General features: G+C 42.8%; 1 protein-coding gene across 3 annotated transcripts in view; it reads left to right on the top strand.

Annotated features, from left to right (window-relative positions):
• spag9b (sperm associated antigen 9b) overlaps positions 1-17,200 on the top strand; it is a 56,423-nt gene that overhangs the window by 7,266 nt on the left and 31,957 nt on the right. For all 3 annotated transcript variants that reach the window (XM_042326676.1, XM_042326677.1, XM_024432516.2), the window contains one exon: positions 14,590-14,710. In XM_042326676.1, coding sequence (XP_042182610.1) covers positions 14,590-14,710 — 121 coding nt within the window. Of the gene's footprint in view, positions 1-14,589; positions 14,711-17,200 lie in introns of those variants that run through there.

Here is a 17,200-nt window from a genome sequence, read left to right as displayed (position 1 = left end):
GACATGTCAAGCTAGGGCTGGGCGATATGACATTATTACGATATACACTACCATTCAAAGGTTTGGTGTCCTTGTTTTTGAAAGGATATCACTTTTTGTCAGTTTAAAATAACATCAAATTGATCAGAAATACAGTGTAGACAATGTTAATGTTGTAAATGACTTGTAGCTGGAAACGGCAGATAAAATAAAAAAATAATTTAAAAAATGAATATCTACATAGGCATACAGTTTATCATTTTAAAAGGCTAATTGATCATTAGAAAATTGCAAAAGGGTTATGTTAGCACAGCTGAAAACTGTTGTTTTGGTTAAAGAAGCAATCAAACTGGCCGCCTTTAGACTGGTTGAGTATCTGGAGCATCAGCATTTGTGGGCTCGATTACAGGCTCAAAATGGCCAGAAACAAAGCAATTTCTTCTGAAACTTGTCAGTCTATTCTTGTTCTGAGAAATAAAGGCTATTCCATGCAAGAAATTGCCAAGAAACTGAAGATCTTGTACAACGCTGTGTACTACTCCCGATTTTGCATGTTTTCCTACTTACAAAGCATGTAGAAGTCTGTAATTTTTATCATAGGTACACTTCAACTGTGAGAGACGGAATCTAAAACAAAAATCCAGAAAATCACATTGTATGATTTTTATGTAATTAATTTGCATTTTATTGCATGACATAAGTATTTGATCACCTACCAACCAGTAAGAATTCTGGCTCTCACAGACCTGTTAGTTTTTCTTTAAGAAGCCCTCCTGTTCTCCACTCATTACCTGTATTAACTGCACCTGTTTGAACTCGTTACCTGTATAAAAGACACCTGTCCACACAATCAAACAGACTCCAACCTCTCCACAATGGCCAAGACCAGAGAGCTGTGTAAGGACATCAGGGATAAAATTGTAGACCTGCACAAGGCTGGGATGGGCTACAGGACAATAGGCAAGCAGCTTGGTGAGAAGGCAACAACTGTTGGCGCAATTATTAGAAAATGGAAGAAGTTCAAGATGACGGTCAATCACCCTCGGTTTGGGGCTCCATGCAAGATCTCACCTCGTGGGGCATCAATGATCATGAGGAAGGTGAGGGATCAGCCCAAAACTACACGGCAGGACCTGGTCAATGACTTGAAGAAAGCTGGGACCACAGTCTCAAAGAAAACCATTAGTAACACACTACGCTGTCATGGATTAAAATCCTGCACCGCACGTAAACTACACTACTCATCTCATATGTATATACTGTACTCGATACCATCTACTACATCTTGCCTATGCCGCTCTGTACTCATTCATATCTTTATGTACATATTCTTTATCCCTTTACACTTGTGTGTATAAGGTAGTAGTTTTGGAATTGTTAGGTTAGATTACTCGTTGGTTATTACTGCATTGTCGGAACTAGAAGCACAAGCATTTCGCTACACCAGCATTAACATCTGCTAACCATGTGTATGTGACAAATACATTTGATTTGATTTTGTTTTGCTCAAGCCAGCGCATGTCCAGGCCCATCTGAAGTTTGCCAATGACCATCTGAATGGGAGAAGGTCATGTGGTCGGACAAAAATAGAGCTTTTTGGTCTAAACTCCACTCGCCGTGTTTGGAGGAAGAAGAAGGATGAGTCCAACCCCAAGAACACATCCCAACCGTGAAGCATGGAAGTGGAAACATTATTCTTTGGGATGCTTTTCTGCAAAGGGGACAGAACGACTGAACCGTATTGAGGGGAGGATGGATGGGGCCATGTATCGCAGATCTTGGCCAACAACCTCCTTCCCTCAGTAAGAGCATTGAAGATGGGCCGTGGCTGGGTCTTCCAGCATGACAACGACCCGAAACACACAGCCAGGGCAACTAAGAAGTGGCTCCGTAAGAAGCATCTCAAGGTCCTGGAGTGGCCTAGCCAGTCTCCAGACCTGAATCCAATAGAAAATCTTTGGAGGGAACTGAAAGTCCGTATTGCCCAGCGACAGCCCCGAAACCTGAAGGATCTGGAGAAGGTCTGTATGGAGGAGTGTGCCAAAATCCCTGCTGCAGTGTGTGCAAACCTAGTCAAGAACTACAGGAAACGTATGATCTCTGTAATTGCAAACAAAGGTTTCTGTACCAAACATTAAGTTCTGCTTTTCTGATGTATCAAATACTTATGTCATGCAATAAAATGCTAATTAATTACTTAAAAATCATACAATGTGATTTTCTGGATTTTTGTTTTAGATTCCGTCTCTCACAGTTGAAGTGTACCTATGATAAAAATTACAGACCTCTACATGCTCTTTTTAGTAGGAAACACTGCCGATTTAGCAGGTTATCAAATACTTGTCCTCCCCACTGTGTGTGTGTGTGTGTGTGTGCACATGTATATATACAGTGCCTTGCGAAAGTATTCGGCCCCCTTGAACTTTGCGACCTTTTGCCACATTTCAGGCTTCAAACATGAAGATGTAAAACTATTTTTTGTGAAGAATCAACAAGTGGGACACAATCATGAAGTGGAACGACATTTATTGGATATTTCAAACTTTTTTAACAAATCAAAAACGGAAAAATTGGGCGTGCAAAATTATTCAGCCCCTTTACTTTCAGTGCAGCAAACTCTCTCCAGAAGTTCAGTGAGGATCTCTGAATGATCCAATGTTGACCTAAATGACTAATGATGATAAATACAATTCACCTGTGTGTAATCAAGTCTCCGTATAAATGCACCTGCACTGTGATAGTCTCAGAGGTCCGTTAAAAGCGCAGAGAGCATCATGAAGAACAAGGAACACCAGGCAGGTCCGAGATACTGCTGTGAAGAAGTTTAAAGCCGGATTTGGATACAAAAAGATTTCCCAAGCTTTAAACATCCCAAGGAGCACTGTGCAAGCGATAATATTGAAATGGAAGGAGTATCAGACCACTGCAAATCTACCAAGACCTGGCCCTCCCTCTAAACTTTCAGCTCATACAAGGAGAAGACTGATCAGAGATGCAGCCAAGAGGCCCATGATCACTCTGGATGAACTGCAGAGATCTACAGCTGAGGTGGGGGACTCTGTCCATAGGACAACAATCAGTCGTATATTGCACAAATCTGGCCTTTATGGAAGAGTGGCAAGAAGAAAGCCATTTCTTAAAGATATCCATAAAAAGTGTCGTTTAAAGTTTGCCACAAGCCACCTGGGAGACACACCAAACATGTGGAAGGAGGTGCTCTGGTCAGATGAAACCAAAATTGAACTTTTTGGCAACAATGCAAAATGTTATGTTTGGTGTAAAAGCAACACAGCTCATCACCCTGAACAACCATCCCCACTGTCAAACATGGTGGTGGCAGCATCATGGTTTGGGCCTGCTTTTCTTCAGCAGGGACAGGGAAGATGGTTAAAATTGATGGGAAGATGGATGGAGCCAAATACAGGACCATTCTGGAAGAAAACCTGATGGAGTCTGCAAAAGACCTGAGACTGGGACGGAGATTTGTCTTCCAACAAGACAATGATCCAGAACATAAAGCAAAATCTACAATGGAATGGTTCAAAAATAAACATATCCAGGTGTTAGAATGGCCAAGTCAAAGTCCAGACCTGAATCCAATCGAGAATCTGTGGAAAGAACTGAAAACTGCTGTTCACAAATGCTCTCCATCCAACCTCACTGAGCTCGAGCTGTTTTGCAAGGAGGAATGGGAAAAGATTTCAGTCTCTCGATGTGCAAAACTGATAGAGACATACCCCAAGCGACTTACAGCTGTAATCGCAGCAAAAGGTGGCGCTACAAAGTATTAACTTAAGGGGGCTGAATAATTTTGCACGCCCAATTTTTCAGTTTTTGATTTGTTAAAAAAAGTTTGAAATATCCAATAAATGTCGTTCCACTTCATGATTGTGTCCCACTTGTTGATTCTTCACAAAAAATACAGTTTTACATCTTTATGTTTGAAGCCTGAAATGTGGCGAAAGGTCGCAAAGTTCAAGGGGGCCGAATACTTTTATTTATATATATATATTTATATATATTTATATATATTTATATATATATATTTATATATATTTATATATATATATATTTATATATTTATTTATATATTTATATATATATATATATTTATATGAGTTTGGGGTCACTTAGAAATGTCCTTTTTGCAAAAAAACACTTTTTTTGTCCATTATCACGATATTAATCTAATAATGTTTAAAAGGTGCATATCTGCTTCAGACTCAAGAATGCCTGAACAATCCAAAGGCTTCAGTGTTTCTTATTGTCAGAAGTCGAACTCACAAATAACATTAACTCCACATTTTAAAATAAATAAATATGTAAACCCTTAAGCTATAATAGTGCAAGTCGATATGCATTAACTGTTAGCCTAATGGCACATCAGTTTATGTTGGGTTGTTGTCTTATAAGTTGCAAGAAAGACAAGTCTGTCTACGGTCTCTGGCTTTAAAGCTGCCCTATGGCAGGTCACTATGTTGCCACCTGTGCTAAAAACACGCTCTGAGGTGGATCTTTTTTTGGGGTGGATCTTCCACCAGTCCAGTGGATTGGTTTCACTGTCAGCATCCGCAGACTGAAGGTAGCAGCTGAGTTCCTTTTCTACCAGCTGGATTTCAGTAAGACCTGTGGTGGTGGAGCATGGCTTTTTGAAAAAACTGGCCAGTGACTTTCTCTTTTAGCTGGCATTTGTGGTGAAGCAGCAGCAGCAATGTCTCCCTGTGCTGGGCTTGGGGTTTCATGTCCCTCATTGACCATCTCTGAGACAGCTCTTGCTTTTATGTGGCCCATCTTCTCCTCTGAAGTAATGTGTATTCAACCGAGGGTCGACCAACGAGGCTTTGTCCAGGAGGTCATCTGTGGCTAGGTCATCATATTTCTCATTTGTTTTGATGGTTTGGGTGAGCCCTGTTTCATGACCTTTGAATTGAACAGGTATAGTACTGGCTTCAGGTAAGACACACTGACATAAGACTCACCAGGCGGAGCATCTGTGAATTCTAGGAGTGGGGTCAATGCCTGGTTTATGGACTCAAGAACATCTATATCTGTATAGGTGGGAGCTCAGTGCCGGGTCGTCTTGTCACTGTACAAGACCTGTGAAATGTCTTTATCCTGCTCCAGTACTCTTTGCACCATCTTTTGATTTGATCCCCACCTGGTAGGCGACTCCGTCACAAACTTGTGCTGGGGTCGGTTGTGTTCTTTTTGATCAACTGCCAGGTCTCTTCTTTTTCCACGAATAGGAAAAGGCACCTACCACTTTCTTGCTCGATTGCTCATGTACCCGTTTCTCTACCCACTCTCTGTAAGAGAAATCAATACATTTTAATAAAATGTTAAAATAACTAAAGGGATTATTGTGATGTACAAATGTAATACTTAATCAGTTGATTGGGGGGGGGCACATTTAGTTTATTCTATCCAATCAAGTCAATATACACAATTGACAAGGTTACTTACCAATGGCCAAGTGTAGACGATGTCCAAAACATTGCAGTCGGGTCCATTTGTTGATTTGAGCGGCCTTCACAATGTTCGCACCACTATCCGTTGTAATGCAGACCTGTCTGTCTTGACTGGGTCCCCAGGAGGCGTGAGCGTCAATGAGCCCCTCTGCTATAGCTTCACCCGTGTGGTCATCGGGAAAGTATGATGTTTGAAGGCATTTATTACGAAGATTCCACTCTGTCAATATAGTGAAGCTAATTTAAGGCTCTGATGTGTGACTAGACCACAGATCGGTAGTAGTAGCAACATACATAAAATCTGTCTTGAGCTGTTCCTCGACTTTTTCCATACACTCGGCGTAGAGTTAAGGCAGTGCGATGTGAGAGAAATGTTTGCGGCCAGGGAGCACGTACCTGGGGTCAATTAAATTGATAAACAACTTTAAACCTTCATTTTCGACTGTGTTAATTGGTAGCATGTCTTCAGCAATGCATACTAGCGTTTGTGATGTCCTTGTGTCTTTTCAATGTTTGCTCATAGGGTATAAACGCTGTCAGTGTTGACTGCTTCGGGCGAACATCCCGAGATTAGCTGGTGCTTGAGGTGCGTTTATCAATACCGTGGCTCAAACTTTTTGTATGTTCCAAGGAGTGATTTTGCTTCAGATGGTGACAAAAGTTTGTCGTATTACCAGACTTGGTAGCCACCTGTCTACGGCATACTTTGCATCGAACATTGATCTGCTCTTTGTCGGACTTCAAAAAGCGAAACCACTTCCAAATAACTGAAACAGTTGGACCCTTTTTTATCAATAATGTCTTAGAGGGAACCTGCTTCTTCTCCATGGCTATTACTGCCACTGTTTTTGCCTAAATCAATCATTTTTCGTGGTTAATAGTGGCTACTCCATCACTCGAGGTGCTAAGTGGTTTTTCGTGGCCGTATACCTCTCCACGTGCATATTGTCACTTTTCCGCACTTTTCTGCTACATCACGTAGGTGAAATGGACTGCGGTACCTAATTATTCTATATCGATATTGTCGAAATGAATGTAGACGTTTTTATATGGTTATTGAGGGAAGTAATTACCTCTATTGATATTGATTTATCGCCCAGCCCTACGTCAAACCCAGGCTCTAGTCCAGCTGTCCGTTTCTGTCACTGTACTGAAACAAACCCCCACAGTCGCTCAGCCCCTGCTTTGCTGTACTTAGCTGATGAGAGCTTGAACAGAGCAGACCCTCCCTAAGCTATGGGCCTGTTAAAGGCAGGAGCTGTTACTGTCTTGCATCTGTACCCAGGATGAGTAGGAGCAGTCAGGACTGACACACACACCACATACAGAGAGTCAGGACTACCAACGTGGCTCTCTGGATTAGACCTACATTTCTGCTGTAAAAAAAAAAAAGAAGTGCTGTTTCAATTAACCTACTTGTGTAACCGACCAGGTATTGAACCCAATTCATCAGTTTTAATTAAGTTAGCCCCGCAGTTGAATTTCACAGCCTAAACCATTCATATTGTTTGTTGATTTGGACAATGATCGTATTCGTTTGATGTTGAGCCAGTTCTGATTTCATATTATAGTCAATTGGGATTTGAAAAAAAATGATAACAGGCTTTGATTGAATACACCCTGGCTGTTATTGACTTGTTGAAAGTGAAAAGGTCTTTGTGTTCCTGTTCACATGATGTTTGTTCTTATGTTGTCTCACTGGAAGTTCACAAACGCTCTGACAGATCGTGCTGTGACCTGCTCCAACCCCAGACACATTAATGCACGCACAATACACACACACACACTTGACCCTCAAACCAAGGAACACATAACACAACATTTTAAATTGATTGCATGTTTAATAAACTCATCTCAAATCTAACTTCAGGATCTTGCCAAACACAGATGCATGACCCTTTTAGTGACTTCCAGATCTGTGATATCTGACATCCTCTCTGGCAGCGCCATCCTGCTATCCCAGCTGCCCTGTTCTACCCAGGCAGCAACCCAAAGAAGACTCCGTGCACTTAATAAAACTCTCGGTCAATACAATGTTGATACACTGGGGCACTTTGTGCGTGGTGAGAGAAAGAGAGCTGTGTGAGATGGAGCGTGTGTGTGTCTGTGTGATAGAGCTGTGTGTGTGTGAGAGCGAGGGAGAGTTTGTGTGTGTGAAGGGACAAAGGGAGCATTATCCATGGTCAGGAGGAGAGGGGGAAGAGGAGGTAGATGGAGACTAGAGAAACTCTTTCTCTGAAGCGTTGTCTTATGAACACCCAACTATGGGTCATATGATTAGCAGCACGGATAAAGTGTGGTGTGTGTGTGTGTGGTGGTGGGGGGGTAGTCTAAGGAATTAGGAAGAGGGGGTGAGGTTCTAGGGATTGATGTTGGGTATTATGCTTTTATGACAGTTAAAACCATATGTGACGTGGAGCCTTGTGTTTAGTGTTGTTAACTGATCAATTCTCCCTCCTCTTGCTCTTCTCCCAGCCCTCTTGTCCAGTCCAGACCTCATGTAGCCTAATGCTCTTATTAGATTTGCTGTTTTACTTGGAGTTTACTGTGAGGAAGTCTGTGTCTTTTCTTTACTACCCTTCAGACCCTCTCTCATACCTTCCCACATTGTTTTCTTAATCCATTTCTCTCTTTCTTGCCCTCTCGTTCTCTCGCTATGCTTATGGTTTCCTAACCATTTGAACAGGGCCTTGAATACACCTGCAGCCAAACGAATGATTTAATGTTCGTAAAAGGCATTCTGAGTAATGCCTTTATCTGCTTTCTGACCTAGAAAGTTGCCTTCATGTAGAGAAGAGCCTATTTGTTCCAGTAGGCCTCCGGCAGAGCAGGGGACTCGGGTGATTCAATCCCGCAGCAGATGACTGCTCATCCCAGCCGATGGGCTCTGGTCGATAAGCCCTGCATCCACACACAGCTCTATGATCACAAGACTCTAGACTGTTTACGTGTGTCGGCAGTGACTGAGGGCAACTTTAGTTCCAGCCTTGTGTTATAACACCGGATTCACCTCAATCTAGTGTCAGGTGTGTTGGTGCTGGGCCAGACCCAAAGCCTGCAACACTGTTCTAATAGGTCTCTAAACTGTCACCGGCTGGTTCAGCTCTTTTACTGTACGTTTTACTGTACGCAACCGGGAGACCCATGAGGTGGCACACAATTGGCCCAGCATCGTCCGGGTTAGGGGAGGATTTGGCCGGCTGGGTTGTCCTTGTCCCATCGCACTCTAGCTTCTCCTGTGGCGGGCAGGGTGCAGTGCATGCTGACACTGTCGCCAGGTGTACAGTCGTGGCCAAAAGTTTTGAGAGTGACACAAATATTAATTTCCACAAAGTTTGCTGCTTCAGTGTCTTTAGATAATTTTGTCAGATGTTACTATGGAATACTGAAGTATAATTACAAGCATTTCATAAGTGTCAAAAGCTTTTATTGACAATTACATGAAGTTGAGGCAGTCAATATTTGCGGTGTTGACCCTTCTTTTTCAAGACCTCTGCAATCCGCCCTGGCATGCTGTCAATTAAATTCTGGGCCACATCCTGACTGATGGCAGCCCATTCTTGCATAATCAATGCTTGGAGTTTGTCAGAATTTGTGGGTTTTTGTTTGTCCACCCACCTCTTGAGGATTGACCACAAGTTCTCAATGGGATTAAGGTCTGGGGAGTCTCCTGGCCATGGACCCAAAATATCGATGTTTTGTTCCCCGAGCCACTTAGTTATCACTTTTGCCTTATGGCAAGGTGCTCCATCATGTTGGAAAAGGCATTGTTCGTCACCAAACTGTTCCTGGATGGTTGGGAGAAGTTGCTCTCGGAGGATGTGTTGGTACCATTCTTTATTCATGGCTGTGTTCTTAGGCAAATTTGTGAGTGAGCCCACTCCCTTGGCTGAGAAGCAACCCCACACATGAATGGTCTCAGGATGTTTTACTGTTGGCATGACACAGGACTGATGGTAGCGCTCACCTTATCTTCTCCGGACAAGATTTTTTCCGGATGCCCCAAACAATCGGTAAGGGGATTCATCAGAGAAAATGACTTTACCCCAGTCCTCAGCAGTCCAATCCCTGTACCTTTTGCAGAATATCAGTCTGTCCCTGATGTTTTTCCCGGAGAGCAGTGGCTTCTTTGCTGCCCTTCTTGACACCAGGCCATCCCACAAAAGTCTTCGCCTCACTGTGCGTGAAGATGCACTCACACCTGCCTGCTGCCATTCCTGAGCAAGCTCTACTGGTGGTGCACCGATCCCGCAGCTGAATCAACTTTAGGAGACGGTCCTGGCGCTTGCTGGACTTTCTTGGGCGCCCTGAAGCCTTTTTCACAACAATTGAACTGCTCTCCTTGAAGTTCTCGTGAATCTGATAAATGGTTGATTTAGGTGCAATCTTACTGGCAGCAATATCCTTGCCTGTGAAGCCCTTTTTGTGCAAAGCAATGATGACTGCACATGTTTCCTTGCAGGCAACCATGGCTGACAGGGGAAGAACAATGATTCCAAGCACCACCCTCCTTTTGAAGCTTTTTGTCTGTTATTTGAACTCAATCAGCATGACAGAGTGATCTCCAGCCTTGTCCTCGTCAACACTCACACCTGTGTTAACAAGATAATCACTGACATGATGTCAGCTGGTCCTTTTGTGGTAGTGGAAATGTTTTTGATGGATTCAGTTCATTTGCATGGCAAAGAGGGACTTTGCAATTAATTGTAATTCATCTGATCACTCTTCATACATTCTGGAGTATATGCAAATTGCCATCATACAAATTGAGGCAGCAGACTTTGAAAATGAATATTTGTGTCATTCTCAAAAGTTTTGGCCACAACTGTACAGTGTTTCCTCCAACACATTGGTGCTGCTGGCTTCCGGGTTAAGCGAGCATTGTGTCAACTACCAATTGGATATTGCGAAATTGGGGGGGAAAAGGGGTATTAAAAAAAAAAACTAAAAGTAGACAGTTGATCAGTGTGTGGGGGGGGTTGTCTCGCTAGGTTATGTCATAACTCCTCAGCCTGTTTTTGCTGGCAGCGGCAGAGTTCTCCAGTTACAGACAGATTGTCTCGTTCCCATCAACAGAAAAACTACAACAGTTGTCGATGTGAAGATACTGGTGCTGAGCTCTAATGGACAACAACAAGAAAACTTACTGCCGGACACTGATCTGTCAGTGCAACACACACACTCAAGTAGTGTGTGGGCACCAAGGAGCTGGTGCTCTGAGCCTGTTGTCTGACATCCACTGAATAGAACTGAAGACCGACTGTCTCTTCATGTTGACCTCAGACCTGATCCACAGACACAAAACAACACACTGAATGCATCTGCAGACAGAACACACACAAAACAACACACTGAATGCATCTGCAGACAGAACACACACAAAACAACACACTGAATGCATCTGCAGACAGAACACACACAAAACAACACACTGAATGCATCTGCAGACAGAACACACACAAAACAACACACTGAATGCATCTGCAGACAGAACACACACAAAACAACACACTGAATGCATCTGCAGACAGAACACACACAAAACAACACACTGAATGCATCTGCAGACAGAACACACACAAAACAACACACTGAATGCATCTGCAGACAGAACACACACAAAACAACACACTGAATGCATCTGCAGACAGAACACACACAAAACAACACACTGAATGCATCTGCAGACAGAACACACACAAAACAACACACTGAATGCATCTGCAGACAGAACACACACAAAACAACACACTGAATGCATCTGCAGACAGAACACACACAAAACAACACACTGAATGCATCTGCAGACAGAACACACACAAAAACAACAACACACTGAATGCATCTGCAGACAGAACACACACAAAACAACACACTGAATGCATCTGCAGACAGAACACACACAAAACAACACACTGAATGCATCTGCAGACAGAACACACACAAAACAACACACTGAATGCATCTGCAGACAGAACACACACAAAACAACACACTGAATGCATCTGCAGACAGAACACACACAAAACAACACACTGAATGCATCTGCAGACAGAACACACACAAAACAACACACTGAATGCATCTGCAGACAGAACACACACAAAACAACACACTGAATGCATCTGCAGACAGAACACACACAAAACAACACACTGAATGCATCTGCAGACAGAACACACACAAAACAACACACTGAATGCATCTGCAGACAGAACACACACAAAACAACACACTGAATGCATCTGCAGACAGAACACACACAAAACAACACACTGAATGCATCTGCAGACAGAACACACACAAAACAACACACTGAATGCATCTGCAGACAGAACACACACAAAACAACACACTGAATGCATCTGCAGACAGAACACACACAAAACAACACACTGAATGCATCTGCAGACAGAACACACACAAAACAACACACTGAATGCATCTGCAGACAGAACACACACAAAACAACACACTGAATGCATCTGCAGACAGAACACACACAAAACAACACACTGAATGCACCTGCAGACAGAACACACACAAAACAACACACTGAATGCATCTGCAGACAGAACACACACAAAACAACACACTGAATGCATCTGCAGACAGAACACACACAAAACAACACACTGAATGCACCTGCAGACAGAACACACACAAAACAACACACTGAATGCATCTGCAGACAGAACACACACAAAACAACACACTGAATGCACCTGCAGAACACACACAAAACAACACACTGAATGCACAGACACAAAACAACACACTGAATGCACCTGCAGACAGAACACACACAAAACAACACACTGAATGCACCTGCAGACAGAACACACACAAAACAACACACTGAATGCACCTGCAGACAGAACACACACAAAACAACACACTGAATGCATCTGCAGACAGAACACACACAAAACAACACACTGAATGCACCTGCAGACAGAACACACACAAAACAACACACTGAATGCACCTGCAGACAGAACACACACAAAACAACACACTGAATGCACCTGCAGACAGAACACACAACAAAACAACACACACAAAACAACACACTGAATGCACCTGCAGACAGAACACACACAAAACAACACACTGAATGCACCTGCAGACAGAACACACACAAAACAACACACTGAATGCACCTGCAGACAGAACACACACAAAACAACACACTGAATGCACCTGCAGACAGAACACACACAAAACAACACACTGAATGCACCTGCAGACAGAACACACACAAAACAACACACTGAATGCACCTGCAGACAGAACACACACAAAACAACACACTGAATGCACCTGCAGACAGAACACACACAAAACAACACACTGAATGCACCTGCAGACAGAACACACACAAAACAACACACTGAATGCACCTGCAGACAGAACACACACAAAACAACACACTGAATGCACCTGCAGACAGAACACACACAAAACAACACACTGAATGCATCTGCAGACAGAACACACACAAAACAACACACTGAATGCACCTGCAGACAGAACACACACAAAACAACACACTGAATGCACCTGCAGACAGAACACACACAAAACAACACACTGAATGCACCTGCAGACAGAACACACACAAAACAACACACTGAATGCACCTGCAGACAGAACACACACAAAACAACACACTGAATGCACCTGCAGACAGAACACACACAAAACAACACACTGAATGCATCTGCAGAACACACACAAAACAACACACTGAATGCACCTGCAGACAGAACACACACAAAACAACACACTGAATGCACCTGCAGACAGAACACACACAAAACAACACACTGAATGCACCTGCAGACAGAACACACACAAAACAACACACTGAATGCACCTGCAGACAGAACACACACAAAACAACACACTGAATGCACCTGCAGACAGAACACACACAAAACAACACACTGAATGCACAGACAGAACACACACAAAACAACACACTGAATGCACCTGCAGACAGAACACACACAAAACAACACACTGAATGCACCTGCAGACAGAACACACACAAAACAACACACTGAATGCATCTGCAGACAGAACACACACAAAACAACACACTGAATGCATCTGCAGACAGAACACAACAAAACAACACACTGAATGCATCTGCAGACAGAACACACACAACACACTGAAAACAACACACTGAATGCATCTGCAGACAGAACACACACAAAACAACACACTGAATGCATCTGCAGACAGAACACACACAAAACAACACACTGAATGCATCTGCAGACAGAACACACACAAAACAACACACTGAATGCATCTGCAGACAGAACACACACAAAACAACACACTGAATGCATCTGCAGACAGAACACACACAAAACAACACACTGAATGCATCTGCAGACAGAACACACACAAAACAACACACTGAATGCATCTGCAGACAGAACACACACAAAACAACACACTGAATGCATCTGCAGACAGAACACACACAAAACAACACACTGAATGCATCTGCTGACAGAACACACACAAAACAACACACTGAATGCATCTGCTGACAGAACACACACAAAACAACAACACACTGAATGCATCTGCTGACAGAACACACACAAAACAACAACACACTGAATGCATCTGCAGACAGAACACACACAAAACAACACACTGAATGCATCTGCAGACAGAACACACACAAAACAACACACTGAATGCATCTGCAGACAGAACACACACAAAACAACACACTGAATGCATCTGCTGACAGAACACACACAAAACAACACACTGAATGCATCTGCTGACAGAACACACACAAAACAACACACTGAATGCATCTGCAGACAGACGCAGACAGGTGGGTTTTGTCTCATTGATCTCACTCCAGATTTGAGTCAGTCCCTAGTCTCTCCCAATTCACTTCTGTGTCTGTCTGTCTCTGTCTCTAAGGATCACAGGAGGTGGTGGCAGAAGGAATCTGACAAACATGATGCATACAGCTAGCAATGTGTCCTGTCTGTTGGCTAGAGATCAATGACCTTTCTCACAAGTACTTAACACACATGGACACATGCCATTGTGTTACACACAGTGTTATACAGTGTTTTAACAACTCTCTGTCTGTCTGTAGCGGTACATGGTGTTTGAGGACAGTCAGGACATGGAGAAGAAGGACCTTCAGGGTCGACTGGTGATGCTGGAGTCTCACACACGTCAAATGGAGCTCAAGACCAGGAACTACTCGGACCAGAGTGAGTCTTAACAAACACACAGAAGGACAGATTCATACTGTGGTGGTTAATTTTTTTATCAAATGAGGAGAGACTGACTTATCACACAAGTCAGAGTTATACTTAAACTAAATCTTTAATCACTTATTAATAAGGAAGCAGGTCAATACAACACACACACATATAAAGTGAATCAATTGAGTGCTCTACGATAATGATGGCTGGTCGACGAATCACCCTCAAATGATTTGTTGAGAGCCCCGAGACAATAGTAAAAAGGTATTTTTATAGCCAAGATACACCCCTTTCAACCTACATGACGATGTATAGAATGGGTCACAAGGTTAAGATTCGTATGAACGTTACTTATAATTCACAGCAGACCGTATCTGCTGTAAAAACAGTTCTTATTGTGTAGACTCCAAGGTCTGGCCCTGGGGTCATCTCTCCCTGGTACCTTATAGAACAGAAACATTAACTCATGCTCTGGAATGCGGTCTCTTTAGGTTTTGTCACCCAAAAGACATTGTAAACCTCCTGTCAGTGTTATCTCCCAGAGGCCCATCCTCAGTAGAACACACACAGATGAGTGTTCTAACAACCCCTTATTCTTTTGCATAAAACAACCATTTGATGCAATGAAGGTATTATAACAATCTTTTAATTTCCACCATAATACTCAATCAGTTACATAATTGATCAATCAATCATTATCTTTTAGGACTGGAGCTGTGAACCCCTAATCAGTGTCTCCCCTATAATTATTTTCAGCAGTGGTGGGGGGTTTGTTCAGAGGTGTCTGTAAGTGCAGTCTATAAGGGGGTTGTTTGGAGGTGTCTATAAGTGCAGTCTTCAATAGAGACTTTAATTTCATTCTGCATCACATCAAAGTAAGTTTATTCCGGTCTGCTGAATTGGTGTTTGACTCTGATCGGGTTAACTAACCACTTTATGGGGAAGTACATGTATTGCTCTCTGCCAACTGACCCTGACTGAGTGTGCACACACACACACCGCCTGACTTGATATTCACCAACACTCACTGCCAGGTCCACAGTCCTTGTTCTCTCCAATGTTGTCTTTCTCCCCCTTCCCCTGTCACCACCTCTTCCTTTCTTTTATTTCACTTTTCTTCTTTTAGCCATATCTCTCTCGCTCTCACACACAGGAACTAGATAGGGAGAGGCTGAGCAGTAATACGCATGTGTTATTTAGATGTGAGAACACTCCTCATGAGGCCAGCTCATAGTTCAGATTGCTCATCAGGTGTGGGTAGAGTAGATGATGAACAGGACAGATATAGTAGACCGCAAGCCCTAAACACACTTCCACTTTCCAATACACACACAGCAGGTGAATTCCTAAAGGGTTATTTCTGTCTGTTCATTCTCTACTTGGTTCCTCTTTGTCTACCGGTAGTCACTAGTAATGGTAACAAGTAAATCACATAGACAGCAGAGCTAAGTCCTAGGCATTCACTAAACCACCTCTGACGGTCTGGGTTTGAAGCCTGTGTTCTACTGAAGCAAATCCCAGACCTATATCATATTCCACTAAGAGGCAATGACAAAAAACCACAGTCCGCTGTTAGCCGTGCTATCATAGAGAAATGTAGAGGGGGGTAGCAGATTTGATTTAGATAACTTTGTTAGCATTTACTGACAAACACCTCACGCTGTGTTGGGAGGGTCATTGTCAATGACCAGATGGTATTCCTGCTTGGGTTAGTGTGTCTGCCTCACACACTCTGTCTTTGTGAAGGCATTGGTTGAGTTCTTTTTGCATGGCCTGGGTGGGAGGAGTTAGCTCATTTTAGACCATTCCATTGGTCCTTTAATTGAAATCTCCACCCACCCAGGGCACCGGGCCATGCAAATTCAAATTCCACCATTTATAAGGCTGGGCAGTCATCTGAACACTCACACAGGATATTGTCATGGTGTTTTCACTATAAACAGTCCAAGCCAGCCAAGTTTCCTACAGTGGATTAAGTTACAGATCTCATAGCTATGTGTTATACTGAAATAGAGTAGAGTTGATTCTAATGTAGGCTAGTGTGTTTGGGTTCCTACTTTTCCTTTTTTTTATCGTACAGTTTAAACATTGCTTCCGAGTTTGTGATGAATGGTACAACTTTGTGTATGAAACGGCATAGAATTCCTGAAATTTTTCATAGGGAAACGTTTTTACTCATGGCAGGATTATGGCTGCTCAGGGACCCCTAACCCAAAGCTGTGTAAAATATCTCTGCATGAATGTTTGAGTGAGCCAGACAGTGTTGTTACTAGTGTGCTAATGACACCTGGTGGTCATGCATTGCTACTACAACTGACAGTAGTTGGTACTTCATTTGGTTTCTCATCTTGGAAGCCTGTTTTGAGAAGGATATTACTGATGTTCACGTACAGATGTTACTGATGTTCCAAGATTGCATTAACTTTTAACTAACTGGACACCAAAGGCTTTTCTATGTTCTTTATAACAGTTGGTGTTATTTTGCCTCATTGACCA

Source organism: Oncorhynchus tshawytscha, linkage group LG01 (genome assembly GCF_018296145.1).
Source record: "Oncorhynchus tshawytscha isolate Ot180627B linkage group LG01, Otsh_v2.0, whole genome shotgun sequence".
Classification (NCBI taxonomy): domain Eukaryota; kingdom Metazoa; phylum Chordata; class Actinopteri; order Salmoniformes; family Salmonidae; genus Oncorhynchus; species Oncorhynchus tshawytscha.
The sequence above is the reverse complement of the archived record's forward strand: the minus strand, read 5'-3'. Positions and strand labels throughout refer to the sequence as shown.